The sequence below is a fragment of the Suncus etruscus genome, chromosome 13 (genome assembly GCF_024139225.1).
Source record: "Suncus etruscus isolate mSunEtr1 chromosome 13, mSunEtr1.pri.cur, whole genome shotgun sequence".
In the NCBI taxonomy this organism is placed as follows: domain Eukaryota; kingdom Metazoa; phylum Chordata; class Mammalia; order Eulipotyphla; family Soricidae; genus Suncus; species Suncus etruscus.
In genome coordinates, this window is record NC_064860.1 from 93049149 (window position 1) to 93064839 (window position 15691).

General features: G+C 42.4%; 1 protein-coding gene across 1 annotated transcript in view; it reads left to right on the forward strand.

The window, feature by feature from the left end:
* The first annotated feature begins 4157 nt into the window (after positions 1-4157).
* TOMM70 (translocase of outer mitochondrial membrane 70) overlaps positions 4158-15691 on the forward strand; it is a 32321-nt gene continuing 20787 nt past the window's right edge. Inside the window, exons 1-3 of the mRNA XM_049785392.1 lie at positions 4158-4478; positions 11162-11335; positions 14075-14201. Coding sequence (XP_049641349.1) covers positions 4158-4478; positions 11162-11335; positions 14075-14201 — 622 coding nt within the window. The remainder of the gene's footprint in view (positions 4479-11161; positions 11336-14074; positions 14202-15691) is intronic.

The following is a 15691-nucleotide window of genomic DNA, read 5'->3' on the forward strand; positions in this document are numbered from 1 at the left end:
TGGCAAAAAAGAAAAAACAACAACAACCACCTTGTTTTAAATACAAAGAAACCTTATCCCTGAAGTTCTCTGGCATAAGACCGACTCTGGGCTCCAGGCATCCTAGATTGTCCAACTCCTGATTCATTCTGTGTGGTCACACGAAATTTTTTCACACATTAGCTGTTGTTGTCCGGTTTATGTAGTTAAAGATTCTGGTTTCTGTGTGAGAAGTATTCTGGTTTCTGTGTGGTACTGACATTCTTAAAACATATTATCTAGATTCTCTTTGAAAAGGTTAATGGGGGCGTTTGCCTTGCAAGCAGCTGATCCAGGACCAAAGGTGGTTGGTTCGAATCCCGGTGTCCCATATGGTCCCCCGTGCCTACCAGGAGCTATTTCTGAGCAAACAGCCAGGAGTAACCCCTGAGCACCGCCAGGTGTGGCCCAAAAACCAAAAACCAAAAAAAAAAAAAAAAAAAAGATTAATGGGTAGAAAACGTAAATGATATGTTTAACAGATTATCAAGAATGAATTTATTGATTGATCCCAGTCTTAAAAATAAAACCAAACAAAATCAACACTTCAGATAAATTTTAAACAAAAACTTTTTTTTTTTTTTTGGTTTTTGGGTCACACCTGGCAACGCTCAGGATTTCCTCCTGGCTCTACGCTCAGAAATCACTCCTGGCAGGATTGGGGGATTATATGGGATACTGGGATTTGAACCACTGTCCTTCTGCATGCAAGGCAAACATCTTACCTCCATACTATCTCTCTGGCCCCTTAAACAAAAACATTTTATTTTATTTTAGTTTTGGTGTTTGGGTCACACCCGGCAAAACTCAAGGGTTACTCCTGGCTTTATGCTCAGAAATCGCTCCTGGCAGGCTCGGGGGGGCCATATGCGATGCCGGGGTTTGAACCACCGACCTTCTCATACCTCCATGCTATCTCTCCGGCCCCAACAAAAATATTTAAAAAACCCTAACATTTTTACCTTTGGAGACTGGGTGGTTGAGGAAGAGGTTAGAAGGAGACTTAATGTTAAGTTTCTGGGGCTTTTGGGTTTTAACCAATTTATTACTTATTCCAAAGAATAAATTAAGACTTTTTTAAAAAAAAAGTTAAATGGTTTAGAGCCTACCTTAAAATGACCAGCTTTCTACAATCCTCTATAAACTGTAGAATAAACTTAATTTTAGAAAAGGAAGATTCTAATTCTGTTCTGAAAGGGCAAGGGAGAAATTGTGTTAAAGGGCAGAAAACTTGGCTCTGGATGTTGGAGAACAGGAAAGGCACTAACTCCCTACAACCACTATTTAATCGATTCCATTCTAAGGCTGTTATTTTTAGCTCATCTTTTTTAACCTGAGTTGCTAAGGAACCTTTTTGTCTGAGAGCAATCTAGTAATAGGAACATACATCAGACAAGAGAAAAGGAATGATCCTGAAACTTTGAAATTAGGTCACTCCAATTTAGTTCCTTTTGGTGCCATTTAATAAGTAACATCTTTTTCATGTGATAGTGATAATTCTTGAGAAAAGAAATTATTGGACTGAAGAGATATAATAATGGGTAAAGCACTTGCTTGCATGCAGCTCACCTAAGTTCTATTCCCAGCAACCTCTATGGTTACACAGCCTGTGAAGAATGATCTCTGAGCAGTCAGGAATAAGCTCTGAGAAACACAGGGAATCATAACCCCCACCCAAATATATATAAATATATGTATATATATAAATAAAAATCATTAACAATTAAAGAAAAGCAATTACTTGTGATTTTTATTTATTTTTATATTTTTGGTTTGTGGGTCACACCTGGCAGTGCTCAGAGGTTACTCCTGGCTCTGTGCTCAGAAATTGCTCCTGGCAGGCTTGGGGGACCATATGGGATGCCAGGAATCAACCCAGGTCCATCTAGGGTCGGCTTGCATGCAACACAAATACCCTACTGTGCTATTGCTTCAAGCCCCTATTTGTGCGTTTTTAATATGAAAGTCTGCATATCAATATACCTAAAATGAGTGGAGGGCAGTTAATTTGGATTCTGTTCTCTATTAAAAATTGTCTTTTTCTCGGAAACATATTTTTCATTCCAGATATCTTGCAAATGAAATTTTTATATTTTAAGAGGTCTGGGTGTACTGGCACTTATAAAAAAGAATAACCACCGGTGTTGGTATAGATGCAGGAGAAAAAGGACCCTCAGTGGGATTGTCCACTGGTGCAGAATGTGTATATTACTCCAAAAAAATTAAGAACTGAAGCTCCATATGACCCATCAATTCCATTCTTGAGAACATTTTGGAACCCCAAGGGTCCAAAAACACAATGCAAAAAAGACATCTGCACTTCTATGTTCACTGTAGCACCATCCACAATAGCCAAAATCTGAAAATAATCCAACTGGCCAAAAACAGATGACTGGATAATGGTACATATACACAATGAATACAAGTTAGCCATAGGAAAGACAAAGTCATGTAATTTGCAGATCTGGACAGTATCCTGCTGAGTGAAATGAATCAGAAGGAAAGAGACAGACACAGAATGATTGATTTATGTGTGGGATATAAAGAGACAAAGTAGGGGGATAACAAATGCAGAAAGTCAATATAAATAAAGAGCAGTATTAGTCCTTGGTAGAAAGTTTGGCAGTTGGTGGGGGTATTGAAGTAGGACTAGGTCAAGGACAGGACCACTCCAAAGGTTAATTTGGATGAGGGCTGGATGCTGTTAGAAGGAAAAGTGATGCACGCTAACTATCAGTAGCATTATTATAAACCACAGTACCTAAAAAGGGGGTGGGGGCAGAGAAAAAAAATAGTGACTTCCATGTTGGTGGTGGGAGAGGGAAACTGAGGCCATGGATGGACCCTGACACATTGATTGGTGTTGGGACAGTGAATGCCTGAAGCTCAATCATTAATTTGTAATTCAGGGTGACTCAATTAAAAAAAAGATCTGCTGCAGAGTAAGAGGATGGAGGAAATTTGAGTTAATTATCAGATATGAAAGCTATAGATTTGAATTTCTATTTGTAAAAGAGGCATCTAAGACAGGTGGTAAAACAAATATGGAAGTGGTGACAGGGCCCTGGGAAGGTGGAGGCTGGGAGCTGGGTTGGGATGTCAGGGAAAACCCTCTGTAAGAAGACGTAAATATTTATATTAAAGAGTTGTAAACCGGTACAAAGTCGGGGTTTTGCATTCCTACCAATTCAATACAACAGACAGACGTCAGAGCGTCCATAACCAGAGCAGAGGGGCCCCATTTCCAGCTCGGAGACCAGGTTTTTCCATTGATTGATTTCCATTGTCTGCTGTTGACCCCAATAAAAACACAAATTAAGCCACAAGAAACTCTGATGAAAGAGGAGATCTTTAACCCTGAGCTCTTTTCTTCCTTGACACGATTCCTAGATTTCCCAGACACTCAGTCCGACCACAAAGCTATCAAACCTCGGGGCTTTAAGCAGCGCCAACGTGGCGGTCGCTGGCCTCCAGAGAGGCCCAAACTCAGCCAATAAACGCCACGGCTTGGACTCCGCCCCGCCCACTAGACGCCGCTCAGCCAATCAGCTTCACAGATCTTCGGCCACGCCCTTTCATTCTTAAGACAGCTCTGAAGCGCTTTGTAGTCCTGGCAGCGGGCGCCTCCCCTTAGCATCGCCTTCCCATTCATCCATCCATGCATGCGGTTGGACTAGATGAGAGGTCGCGGGGGGGGGGCGTTTATTCCCAGATGACGTGGGTTTAAGACTCCTCGAGAATTTAGTTTCAAAAATAAAAATATAGCGGGCATTAAAAAGAAAAAAAAAAAGCGAGAGGACTAGCCGGGACGCCCGCCCGCCCGCCCGTCCGTGTGTCTTCCAGGCGCGGGCCACTTCCGGTCGACCCGGAAGCGGTCGGCCCCTCGGCGACCTTTGCCCCGGACGCGGCCTTCCCCGCCCGCCATTCTCGCTACGGTTAGGCCGGCGGAGGCGGTCCCGGCGTGCCCCGCGTTTCCGGTGACCTCCGGCCCTTGCCTGTCGTCCGCCGAGCGTGCTCGCCCGCCCGCTCGCTGCCTCCTGGCCGCGTCCGTGCCTTGCTCTGCTGTGTGCGGCCTCCCCCCGGCGACTGTGGCGCCCTGAGCCTCGGAGCGGCGCCTGGAAGGCGGCGGCGGGGCGGTCATGGCCGCCTCGAAGCCCGTGGAGGCGGCGGCGGCGGCGGCGGCGGCGGGTGCGGGGTCGGGCGGCGGCGGCGCGGGGTCGGGCCCGGGCGCCGGGGGCCCGCTGCCGCGCTGGCAGGTGGCGCTGGCGGTCGGGGCGCCGCTGCTGCTGGGCGCCGGCGCCGTGTACCTGTGGAGCCGGCAGCGGCGGCGCCGGGAGGCCGGGGGCCGGGGCGACGGCGGCGGCCCGCAGCGCCACAGCGAGCGCAAGACCCCGGAGGGCAGAGCCAGCCCCGCGCCGGGCGGCGGCCACCCCGACGGCCCCGGGCCGCACCTGGAGATGGTGAGCGGCGCCGGAGTGCGGGGACACGCGGAGGGTGTCTGGGGGCCCCCTAGGTGGGGTGGGCGATCGCAGGTGCTGCCCCCGCCTAGGCCACGAAGGAGGCCGCAGTCCCAACGTCCTCTCTTTGACAGTTGGCTTCGATCGCACAGATGGGTTTTTTTCTTTTCGCCTTTGCCAGTGACACAGCAAGCGGTTACATCCCCACCCCACCCCACCCCACCCCACCCCTGGCCTTTTTGTAGGTCAAGGCACGGACATCCCGGTAGGGGAGGTCCTGTGTTCAGTTCCATCCTGTGTTGCGGGGAGGAAGCCCTAGTAAAGGTGGAGTAAATTGCCTTGGCGTGGTTTTTATTTCTTTCTTTATTCATTCTCCCAAGGCCTGGAGCGTGCCCTGCACTTGCCATCCCCTTCGGGGCAATGAGCCTCTCCTCTAGTCTGGAAGATTGCCGGCCCGTTTTGGCAAATCACGGCGTCTTGTCTTTGACTAATAGTGTTCCGGATGGTGTGCTATTCATTTCCCCATCCCACCCCAATCTCTGGGAACGCTTCAACTTTTCTTATTTGGAAGCCTCTAAAATGAAATCCCCCCCCCCCTTCAATTTCCTGACCTGGAAATTTTGCGTGGCCAAATCTCACATCAGATTTGTGATTTTGTGACTTGTGAGAGGGATTCTCCGATGCCAGGTTCTCTCGTCGCAGGATCTGGCTTTGTAGAGCTGGGAAATGGGGCTCCCTAACAACAGCTTGTCTAGAGCATTAGACTGGCTGCGTTCAACAATAATATCAAGGTGGGGGTGAGGTGGAGGATTTTATATGTCCTTGTCTTTGTGCAATGGTGATTCCGAAGGAAAACCATCTTCAAAGAACCTCTTGATCGATGTTCCCCATGGCGTTCATTTAGCACATCTTTCCGACTTAAGGGTACTCACTCGGGTCTAAGGTGCTGTTTGCGAGTGTATTTTGGGTAACGTGGGAATGAATTAGTGGAGGTTAGCACCTACTGTGTATGTATGTCAAGCCGGAAAAGATTGTATTTTGTTTTAAATACAGAAATGATGCAGTAGGGAATCAATAGCTTGATTGGGAAGAAGGAGGGAGGGTGTTTTATATTGGCCCCGCAGCATAGTTACCTTGGAAATGCCTTTTTATTCATAATCTTAGCTTCAGTCCAGTAGAATAAGGATTGAAATATTAGGTTTCTTATTCATTAAAATTCTAAAGTTTGGTGTTTCTGAGTGCCAGTCATGATAGTGGTATCAGACCTACCTGATTGGTCACCATTTGCCTTATGTCATTTTCATATGACGGAAGTTCTCTAGTCATTTATTTCTTGTTAGCAGTGTTAGTCATAAAAAATAGCAGATGAATGGAAAAAATAGAAGCTCTTAATTCTCATAATGCATATGTAATTTGTAATTACTATGATCACCAAAATGCTGATAGTTTCTGTACTACTAAGTACAGAATTTGACATTCCAATGCTGTTTCAAACACTTCCCCCATTTCCAATTTCCAGCATTGTTAACACTGATTATTTTCTTATGGTGTTTTGTTGTTTTATCAGACTAGTGTCTTTTCATTCATTGGTGTGAACATCAAGATTAAGTTATTAATGTAAGTCGAACACAAATTTTATTTTTGATCTAAAAATTTAGCAAAGCTTTGTGGGCTTGTATCTGTAATCTTTGGAAAGCTACATGATTTTTCAGTAAAGCAATAAGAATGTCGTTGCCGATATTTTGAAATGGAAACTTGTATTTTAACTGTGATTAATAGATTTTTTTCTTTCATAGCCAAGTCCTTGAAGTTTCTTATTATTTAAGTATAACTAGCCACTAATAATGGCTTATTTATTATCTGTGAAGAAATAGCCTATATTTTGAATAGCATCTTTAAATTGGTGAGCTCAAGTAGGTTTCATAATTGAGATAAATTTGTTTCAGTGGGCTGGAAAACTAGCAGAATCCTGAGGCTCAGGTTCATTTTCCACCTGAGTAGTAACCATAATTTTTATGGTTAAAAATGAATGAAAGGATGGGCACATACTTTTGGTTCAGAATCAGTGAACAAGTTGGGAAACGAATGCAATTTTTTTTTTTTTTTTTTTTTGGTTTTTGGGCCACACCCAGCGGTGCTCAGGGGTTACTCCTGGCTGTCTGCTCAGAAATAGCTCCTGGCAGGCTCAGGGGACCATATGGGACACCGGGATTCGAACCAACCACCTTTGGTCCTGGATCGGCTGCTTGCAAGGCAAACACCACTGTGCTATCTCTCCGGGCCCGACGAATGCAATTTTTGTCTGTTGACTTATGCTTGCCTTAGTGTAAAATGAACTAATAAAGTTACTGGGTCTTAAATCTATGAGGATTTTAAGTCTTCTATGTGTAATGCATTTGATTATCTTATTTCTGGGATTGCAAGCATGCTTGTTTTGCAAAGCCAGCAAAAACTCAGATTTGTTTGAAGATTGTAGGGTTTTACTAAAGAAAGGTATCTAGTTTCAATTGATAGATCCAAGATTGAGGTACTTAAATATTTAAATGTTTCATTTTGTGTCATCATCATAAAATCTACCATGTAGCTCATTTTGTTTCAGTAAATTTTTTCTTTTTTCTGCCCTTGTATTTTAGGCCATACCTTGTACCTCAAGACTTACTCCTGGCAGGGATTTAACCCTAGAGCCTTTCCTACAGTATTCTCACTGTCCCCCTTCCAATTAATTGATGATTTTTAAGGTAACAGTTTATTGAAGATCATCTTACCAACTACAGGGCTTCAGACTTGGGCTGAATTGTTTATCATGAGGTTACCACACACTTCAGTGGCATTGGTGTCTTGACTGCACAGATGTGATAGATACTAATTGACCTTAAAAAAGACTTGTGAATTTTTATTTATTTAGTTTTTGGCCACACCTGGAGGTGTCAGGGCTCATAAATTACTCCTAGCAGGCTTTGGGAGGGACCATATGGGATGCTAGGGATCTAACCCAGGTCAGCTGCATTCAAGACAAACATCCTGCCCAAAGACTTGTGATTTTTTAGAGAAAAAGAGATAGTACAGAGCTTAAGGGATTTGCTTGGCTTGTGGTTAGCCTGGTGTGAACCCCATCATCATCTATCACCTCCACCTCTTTTTTTTTTGACCCTTGTGCTTAAACAGTGGTGGGGGGAAGTGTACCTAAAATTTTTAATAAAAGGAGCAAAGATCAAATTACTTGCAGTTGTCGTTATTCTTAAAATGTTGTAATTATTTCTTCTATGAAGGTTTCTGTTAAAGTTTTCAAAAACCAGAGTTGGGGTCAGGAGGTGGCTCAAAGAAATAATGTTTTGCACTGAGGGCCCTTAAATTTGATTCCTAGCACCTCTTGTTCTCCTGAGCATCACTGGGATGATACTCCTGTATTTTGGTTTTTGGGCCACATTCGGTGATGCTCAGGGGTTACTCCGGGCTAAGCGCTTAGAAATAGCTTCTGGCTTGGAGGATCGCATGGGATGCTGGGGATAGAACCCAGGTCCATCCTAGGTTAGTGCGTAGCAAAGCAAAAGCCCTACTGCTGAGCTTTCGCTCAGGACAGGGATCAAACTCTTTAAATGAGCTGGGAGTAGACCCACAGCACCGCCAGGTTTACGTGTCCTCCCCAAAATTAGACTCACCAATGACATTCCTATTACATGAGTCCTGTGAATACCTTAAAACTTTATCTTATGCTTGACATTGTTTTGTATTGTCCTCTCAAAAATTGTGCTTTCTGTGCTGTTGAAGATACCATATTTTGATGAGTTTTTTGTTTTGTGTTTTTGGTCTAAGATCAGGGATTACTCCTGGCTCTGCATTCAGAAATTACTCCTGGCTGTGCTGGGGGCATTTTGACTAAACCCAGGTCAGTAACTTGCGAGGCTAGAGCCTTATCTTCAATTCCTGAGGTCCTCAAACTTCTTAAACAGGGATGCAGTTCACTGTCCCTCAGACCGCTTGGAGGACCAGATTATAGTTAAAAAAAAAAAATGAACAAACTATGCATACCACACATATCTTATTTTGAAGTAAAAAGAAAAATGGGAACAAATACAAAATATTTTTTTTGGGGGGGAACTTTTGGGTCACACCCAGCAGTGCTCAGGGGTTACTCCTGGCTCTATGCTTAGAAATCGCTCCTGGCAGGCTCGGGGGACCATATAGGTCCGGGATTCGAACCACTGTCCTTCTGTATGCAAAGCAAATGACTTACCTCCATGCTATCTCTCTGGACCTCCCCCCTTTATTTTTTGTTTTTTGGGTCACACCCTGCAGTGCTCAGGGGTTACTCCTGGCTTTACGCTCAGAAATTACTCCTGGCAATCTCCAGGGACCATGTGGGATGCTGGGATTTGAACCACTGACCTCCTGTATGCAAGGCAAATGCTTTACCTCCATGCTATCTCTGTTTTGTTTTGTTTTGGGGCCATACCTGGCAGCATTTGATCTACTTCTGGCACTGTGCTCAGAAATCACTCCTGATAGGCTCAGGGAACCATATGGGATTCCAGGGATCGAATCCAGCTCAGCTATGTTCAAGGCAAAAGCTCTACCTGCTGTGCTGTTGCTCCAGCCCCAAATAGTATCTTTTTTTTTTAACCTGTTAAATAAACCCAGTTCTAGTTTTCAGCATCTACTATATCTCCAAACATCATCAGATGTTCCCTAGAACTGAGCATCAAAATTTTTCCATTTAAGACTTTCTCGACCCTTTTTTGTTTGTTTTGGGGTCACACCCAATGACTGAAGCTGATTTTCTCACCCTAGGACTTAAGATATCTTAGAATTAAATTTACATCATGTAAGACCTAGTGAAAAGAGCCAAGAAGATGCTAAAAGGACTGGCATGCATGATTTGTATAAGTGAGCCTCAGGTTTTATCCCCATACTGCATAGTCCCATAGCATTGCTAGGAATCCAAAATAATATTGTTCTGGCCCCACTCCTTCTCTTAGAATTTTGGGTTTTGGGGCTGGAACTAGAGCACAGAAAGTTGGGTATTTGCCTTGCAAGTGTCAACCTGGTTCGATGTCCAGCATCCCATATGTTCCCCCATGCCTGCCAGGCGTGGTTTCTGAGTGCAGAGCCATTGAGTAATTCCTGAGTGCTGCTGGTGTGACCCAAAAACGATAAAAAAAAAAAGTTGGGGTTTTGGCCCATATTTAGTGGTGCTTAGGAACTACTCCAAACTGTGCTTTGGGGTCTCACTGGTGGTGTTTGGTGGGAACTATGTACTGGAGAGTGAACTGGACCTCGAGCACAACCTTTGAACTATCTCTAGCTCAATTCCCCACTCCCAATTTTTATGTGACCATTGACATAAAGCCATACAAATAAAACAATAATAATAATAATAATACAACTACTTTTTTTTTTTTTGGCCACACCCGGTGGTGCTAGGGGTTGCTCCTGGCTATCTGCTCAGAAATAGCTCCTGGCAGGCACGGGGGACCATATGGGATGCAAGGATTTGAACCAACCACCTTAGAGCCTGGATCGGCTGCTTGCAAGGCAAATGCCGCTGTGCTATCTCTCTGGCCCCATAATACAACTACTTTAAAACAAAATTTAAAAAAAGTTACACCCATCTTTCCCATGTGGGGATGCTAATCACAGTTAATGAAGTAAGCCTGATGGGTGATGAAGAGACAGTACAGCAGGTCGGATGCTTGCCCTACTTGCAGATTCTATCCTTGGCAGCACCACTAGGACTGATCCTTGAGTGTGAAGTCAGGAGTGAGCCCTGGGCTTTGCTGGGTGTGTCCCCCCCCCCAAAAAAAAAAAAAAGAAAGAAGGCCTTAGGCAGGGGTCCTCAAACTTTTTAAACGGGGCCAGTTCACTGTCCCTCAGACCATTGGAGGGTCTGACTATAGTAAAAACAAAACTTATGAACAAATTCTTATGCACACTGCATATATCTTATTTTGCAATGAAGAAACAAAACAGATACAAATACAATATGTGGCCTGTGGGCCATAGTTTGAGGACCACTGCCTTAGAGGATAAAATCATCCTGAATTGACAGCTTTTTTTTTTTCTCTTCAAGAAATGAAATACTGTTATTTGAGTTGTTAGAGAAATGCTGGAAAAGTGGTCCTTTAAAGCAGTGTTTCTATGCCTTTTCTGACCAGACTTGCCTCTCAGCCTTGTTTCTTTCCTGTGCCCTCCAACCTACTTTTGGCTTTCTAGTTCCATGCGATGGTCACTCTTTATGTGAAGAAACCTTAGACTAGCCTGTGGGCTGTATGGACTCTGGTTGAGAAACGCTGCGTTGTAAGCACCATAGCCCTTTGGAGGAAATTCTGAGTATGTTCAACGTTTAAAATCTATAAAACATTTTGTAAAGAGCTTTTTAATCCCTCCCCCCCTTTTTTTGGGTCATACCTGACAGTGCTCAGTGGTTCCTCCTGGCTCTACGCCCAGAAATCACTCCTTGCAGGCACAGGGGACCATATAGGATGCCAGGAATCGAACCACCGTCCTGCAGGAAAGGCAAACACGCCTTACCTCCATGCTATCTCTCCGGCCCTGCCTCCCATTTTTCTTTATAGAATGTTATGTAATCTGAATCTTCCTGAGTGTTTAGTAATTTAATAATTAAATAATTATGTAAATGATACATACTAATAAATAAATAATAATTTAATAATTGTTTTCTATTTCAGAATTCTCTTGATAGAGCTCAAGCAGCCAAGAACAAAGGCAACAAATACTTTAAAGCAGGAAAATATGAACAAGCTATTCAATGTTACACTGAGGCTATCAGCTTGTGTCCTACAGAGAAGAATGTTGACCTTTCTACATTTTATCAAAACAGAGCTGCTGCCTTTGAACAGTTGGTATGTATTCTGGGTTAGTTTTTTAGTTCTTTTTTTTTTTTCTTTGCATACTTTAATTGATGTCAAAATACATGTAACAAATATTTGAAGTTATTTATTTTTGAAATAAGGTTTGTTTTTAACCTTTAATTGTATAGTTTTTTTGGAGGGCAGGAGGACAGAGAGTATGCCTCTAAAGTTGTGTTAAGGAGCCTGAAGCCCGCCTCCTAAAGATTCTCATCCTGGATTTAATGCTAGGACCTCTGGTACTACTGGAGTCTTTAGTACCTGGGGATTACCCACAATTTTTTTTTTTTGGTTTTGGTTTTGGTTTTGGTTTTTGGTTTTTGGGTCACACCCAGTGGCGCTCAGATATCGCTCTTGGCTCCAGAGTCCATGTGGAATGCTAGAACTCTAACCACCATCCGTCCTGGGTCGGCTTCGTGCAAGGCAAACTCCCTACTGCTGTGCTATCTCTACGGCCCTTACCCAGACTGTTTTGGTGGTGGTACTTTGGGGACTTCAAGGCTGAACCTGAGGGTGCTTGGGGATCTTGATAGACATCCCTTAACCCCTGTACTAGATCTCTGGTCATTGATGACATAATTTTTTAGAATAGATTTTAATGTTTTTTGTTTAGAAGCAGAATCCAAAAGTATATATACTGGATTTCATAAAACTAATAAAGAAAATTGAGATTGTTTATGGTCCCAGTCTCTTCAACCTTTTGAAGTTATTCAACTTTTGTTTCCATAGAGTATCTTTTAATGATGTGGCTTAATTCTGTTGGGGGAGGGGAAATCCTCCTAACATTGTGCTCAGGAAGCCTGAGGTCCCCTTGTGATTGTCCTCATCTGAGGATGTGGTGCTGCTCAGGTTTGAGTTCCATCATGCATATTGTTTGGGATATTTTTTACACAGCTCTTCGTAGCACACACAGATCTGTTTCATCCTTTTTAAAGGCTTTATTTAGTGGGTGTTGTATGCTTGCATAGTGGAAACATCTCCCTTTGCATTACTTCTCTTTTTCCCTGTTGCATTCAGTGTTGCAGTAATGTTTTTAAAAGGTTTGTTTTGGGGGGTATACAATTTGGAGGATAAAATTCTTGAATAAATTTCTTGAAATGGTAGTACAAAGAGTGCTTCAAAAAAACTGGAAATGGGGCCAGAGAGATAGCATGAAGGTAGGGCATTTGCCTTGCATGTAGAAGGATGGTGGTTCAAATCCCGGCATCCCATATGGTCGCCTGAGCCTGCCAGGAGTCATTTTGAGTGTAGAGCCCCTGAGTAACCCCTGAGCACTGCCTGGTGTGACCCAAAAACCAAAAAATAAAAAAGGAAACTGGAAATGGGGTTGTTCATAAAACATTGATGAATAGCGTATTACAAAAATGTGTGTGTGTGTAATTGCTTTGAGGAAGGATAAACCTTGGTATGGTTAAAGTATAAAGACAGTACAAAGGATCCTGGTGCAGAGAGGGATGAAATTGGAGAAGTAGCATGGATTGTATCAGGCAAAATCTCTTAATGGTAACGAGTTTGACTCTGATTCTGAGTGTGATAGAAAGTAAATGTTTTAAGTAGGGCAGGATATCAATCTGAACATTTTTCTCATTGCTTTATCAATAATATATTGGAAGGGAGGCAGTGGAGATAGCAGAAGTAGGTTAGGATATTGCCATAGAAAAGGTATGAAGCTGAAGACCAAAAGAACTTTGTATTTTGTAGGATCTAAAGAGTGAAGATGAGCATTTTTTAAAATTATAGTGAGGTGAGAAAGGAATTCAACAGCTAAGTAGACTTTTGAATTCTATGTTTCTTTTTAGGGCTGGGAATACGGCTTACTAGTAAATGTTGTGTGTGCCTGAGACATGGGTTTGATCCTCAGCACCACTAAAGGAAACAAGACAAAAACAAAGTAACAGGAAATGTCTCATTTAGATGTTTTCTAATGCCAGGACAATTAATCTATAGGTATGATCAAAGAGAGGGAGATATGAAATAGAGGAATTCGGTGAAGTAAATTGAGAAGGAGCATGGGACCCGGACTGATAGCATCGCAGGAGGGCATTTGTCTTGCAAGCAGCTGACCCCATTCCGTTTGATCCCAGGCATTCCTTATGGTCCCTCAAGCCAGCCAGGAGCTGTCTCTGAGATTATAGCCAGGAGTAACCCTGAGCGCTGCTAGGCTTGGCCCAAAGTCTTCATTTCCCCCCCTCTCCCATGAGATGAGGCAGACACTGAGGTGGAAGTAATGTTTAGCACCTTTGCTGGCTTGGCCAAAAGGGGGGCGGGTAAGAAATGGGGGATGTAGGGATTTAAGGAATCAGTGAAAGGTGTTTTTAAATGGCAACTACTAGAGTGCGTGTTTTATGCATATGAGAATGACTAAGGAGAGAAGCAGATTTATAATAGGTGAGATAGCTGAGAGTTTATTGCTTGAAGTAGACAAAGCATAGGTTTAGATCACACAAGTGGAGTATTGACTTGTATCATTAAATAAAATATTATTAGATTAGCTTTCTCAGATTTAAGGGGAAGGGAAGGAGATGGAGCACATAGATACAGGTGGGTTCAGTGATTTGAAGGCAGAAACATGACCTAAGTATGTCCTTTATCTATTTCCATATAAACTATTGTAATGCATTATGAATATCGTTTTGGGAATACTTTTTTCTATTGTGGGTTTTTAATGCTCCATTAAATTTGGAACTTATATGGATGAACAGTTTACCTTTGTTTTCATACTTTCAATTACAGCAAAAATGGAAAGAGGTGGCACAAGATTGTACAAAGGCTGTTGAACTTAATCCCAAATATGTGAAAGCACTCTTTAGACGTGCAAAAGCCCATGAGAAGCTAGACAATAAGAAGGAATGTTTAGAAGGTGAGGGTATTTTTGTATTATTTAAAAAAATGACTAAATACTTTGTAGTTATTGATAAATTTTTACAAAACTGTGAATAGAGGGATCAGTTCTATTTAAAAGTTATACTCTGCCCTGATTGGGAGTGTCTTCTACTATAAATTAAGATTACTGGTACTAGATTGTCTCCTCTAAGTGATAAGACTAGGGGTTTCTTATGTATATTTAATCTTGACATAACTGAACATCATCAGTTTGTATCCTTTGAGTAAGAAAACAGAAAAGAGGTCTTAGTAAATAATGTTTCTATGATTCTATATATTTTCAGTTAATATAACTTTGAGGTGTATTTGTTTCAGTTCAGTTACAAAATAGGCCACTGAATTTGATGGTTATTCTCTAGAACTGGGGTCTTCAAACTACAGCTTGCTGATGTGAATTTAAAACCAAAGTTAAATTTCTGTTAAAACTTCTTTAAACAATATTTAAAGCTAATTTATAATTATCTCTCTCTTTTTTTTTTTTTTTTGGTTTTTGGACACACCCGGCAGTGCTCAGGGGTTACTCCTGGCTGTCTGCTCAGAAATAGCTCCTGGCAGGCACAGGGACCATATGGGACACCGGGATTCGAACCAACCACCTTAGGTCCTGGATCGGCTGCTTGCAAGGCAAGCACTGCTGTGCTATCTCTCCGGGCCCTATAATTATTTCTTAATGTTAGTTAAAAGGCAAATGTCATTTTTTAAAATGTCCGAATTACCAAGGGATAGTGAATATTTTGTTTTGTTTTTGTTCTGTCTTGCACCACTCCAAGGAGTGATTGTTGATTCTTGGTATAGTGGGTGGGGACCTATCGGTGCTGGAAATCAAACCCTGTATGCAAAAAGGTTCAAGCTACCATATGCAAAGCTTGCATTTGAGCCTTTGAGCCATTTCCCTGGCCCCAGGACAGTGGTTTAGAGACAACTTTAGAAAAACTTAAGGTCTGATAGCACCTTAGTGGTGAGTAAAGGAAAGCTGCTCTAGAAAAAAGAATTGTGTATTGAGTTTGACCTTGAAGTTCTTAACATAATTTGTAGGGAGGGGGTTAAATGTAGTGTTAGAGGGGATAATGGAATTAGAAAAATAATACAGTAGCCAGATTATTAGGAATTTAGCAGCAGTTTGACATATTTGGAGGAATGGTGATTTGAATTGTGAGAAACTGAGCTCAGAAAGACTAAAAACTTTTAAATGCTTTGCATGAAAGATTGAGAGTTTAAGGTACCCCTTAATCTTTGTAACTTCAAATCACTGTATCTCGAACTATGAAATAACAAGGTGAAAATAGCATTCTTTTGGAACTTTTTGTCCGTTTTTTGGTTGTCATTAGTTTTGTTTTTATATTGCTTTTGTTTGTTTTTTAGGTCAAACAGTGGTGCCCAGGGGCTACTCCTAACTTCATGCTTGGTGTGGGGAATTGATGTTGTCCATCCAACCTTTTTAGCTATTTCCCTGAATGTCTTAAAATA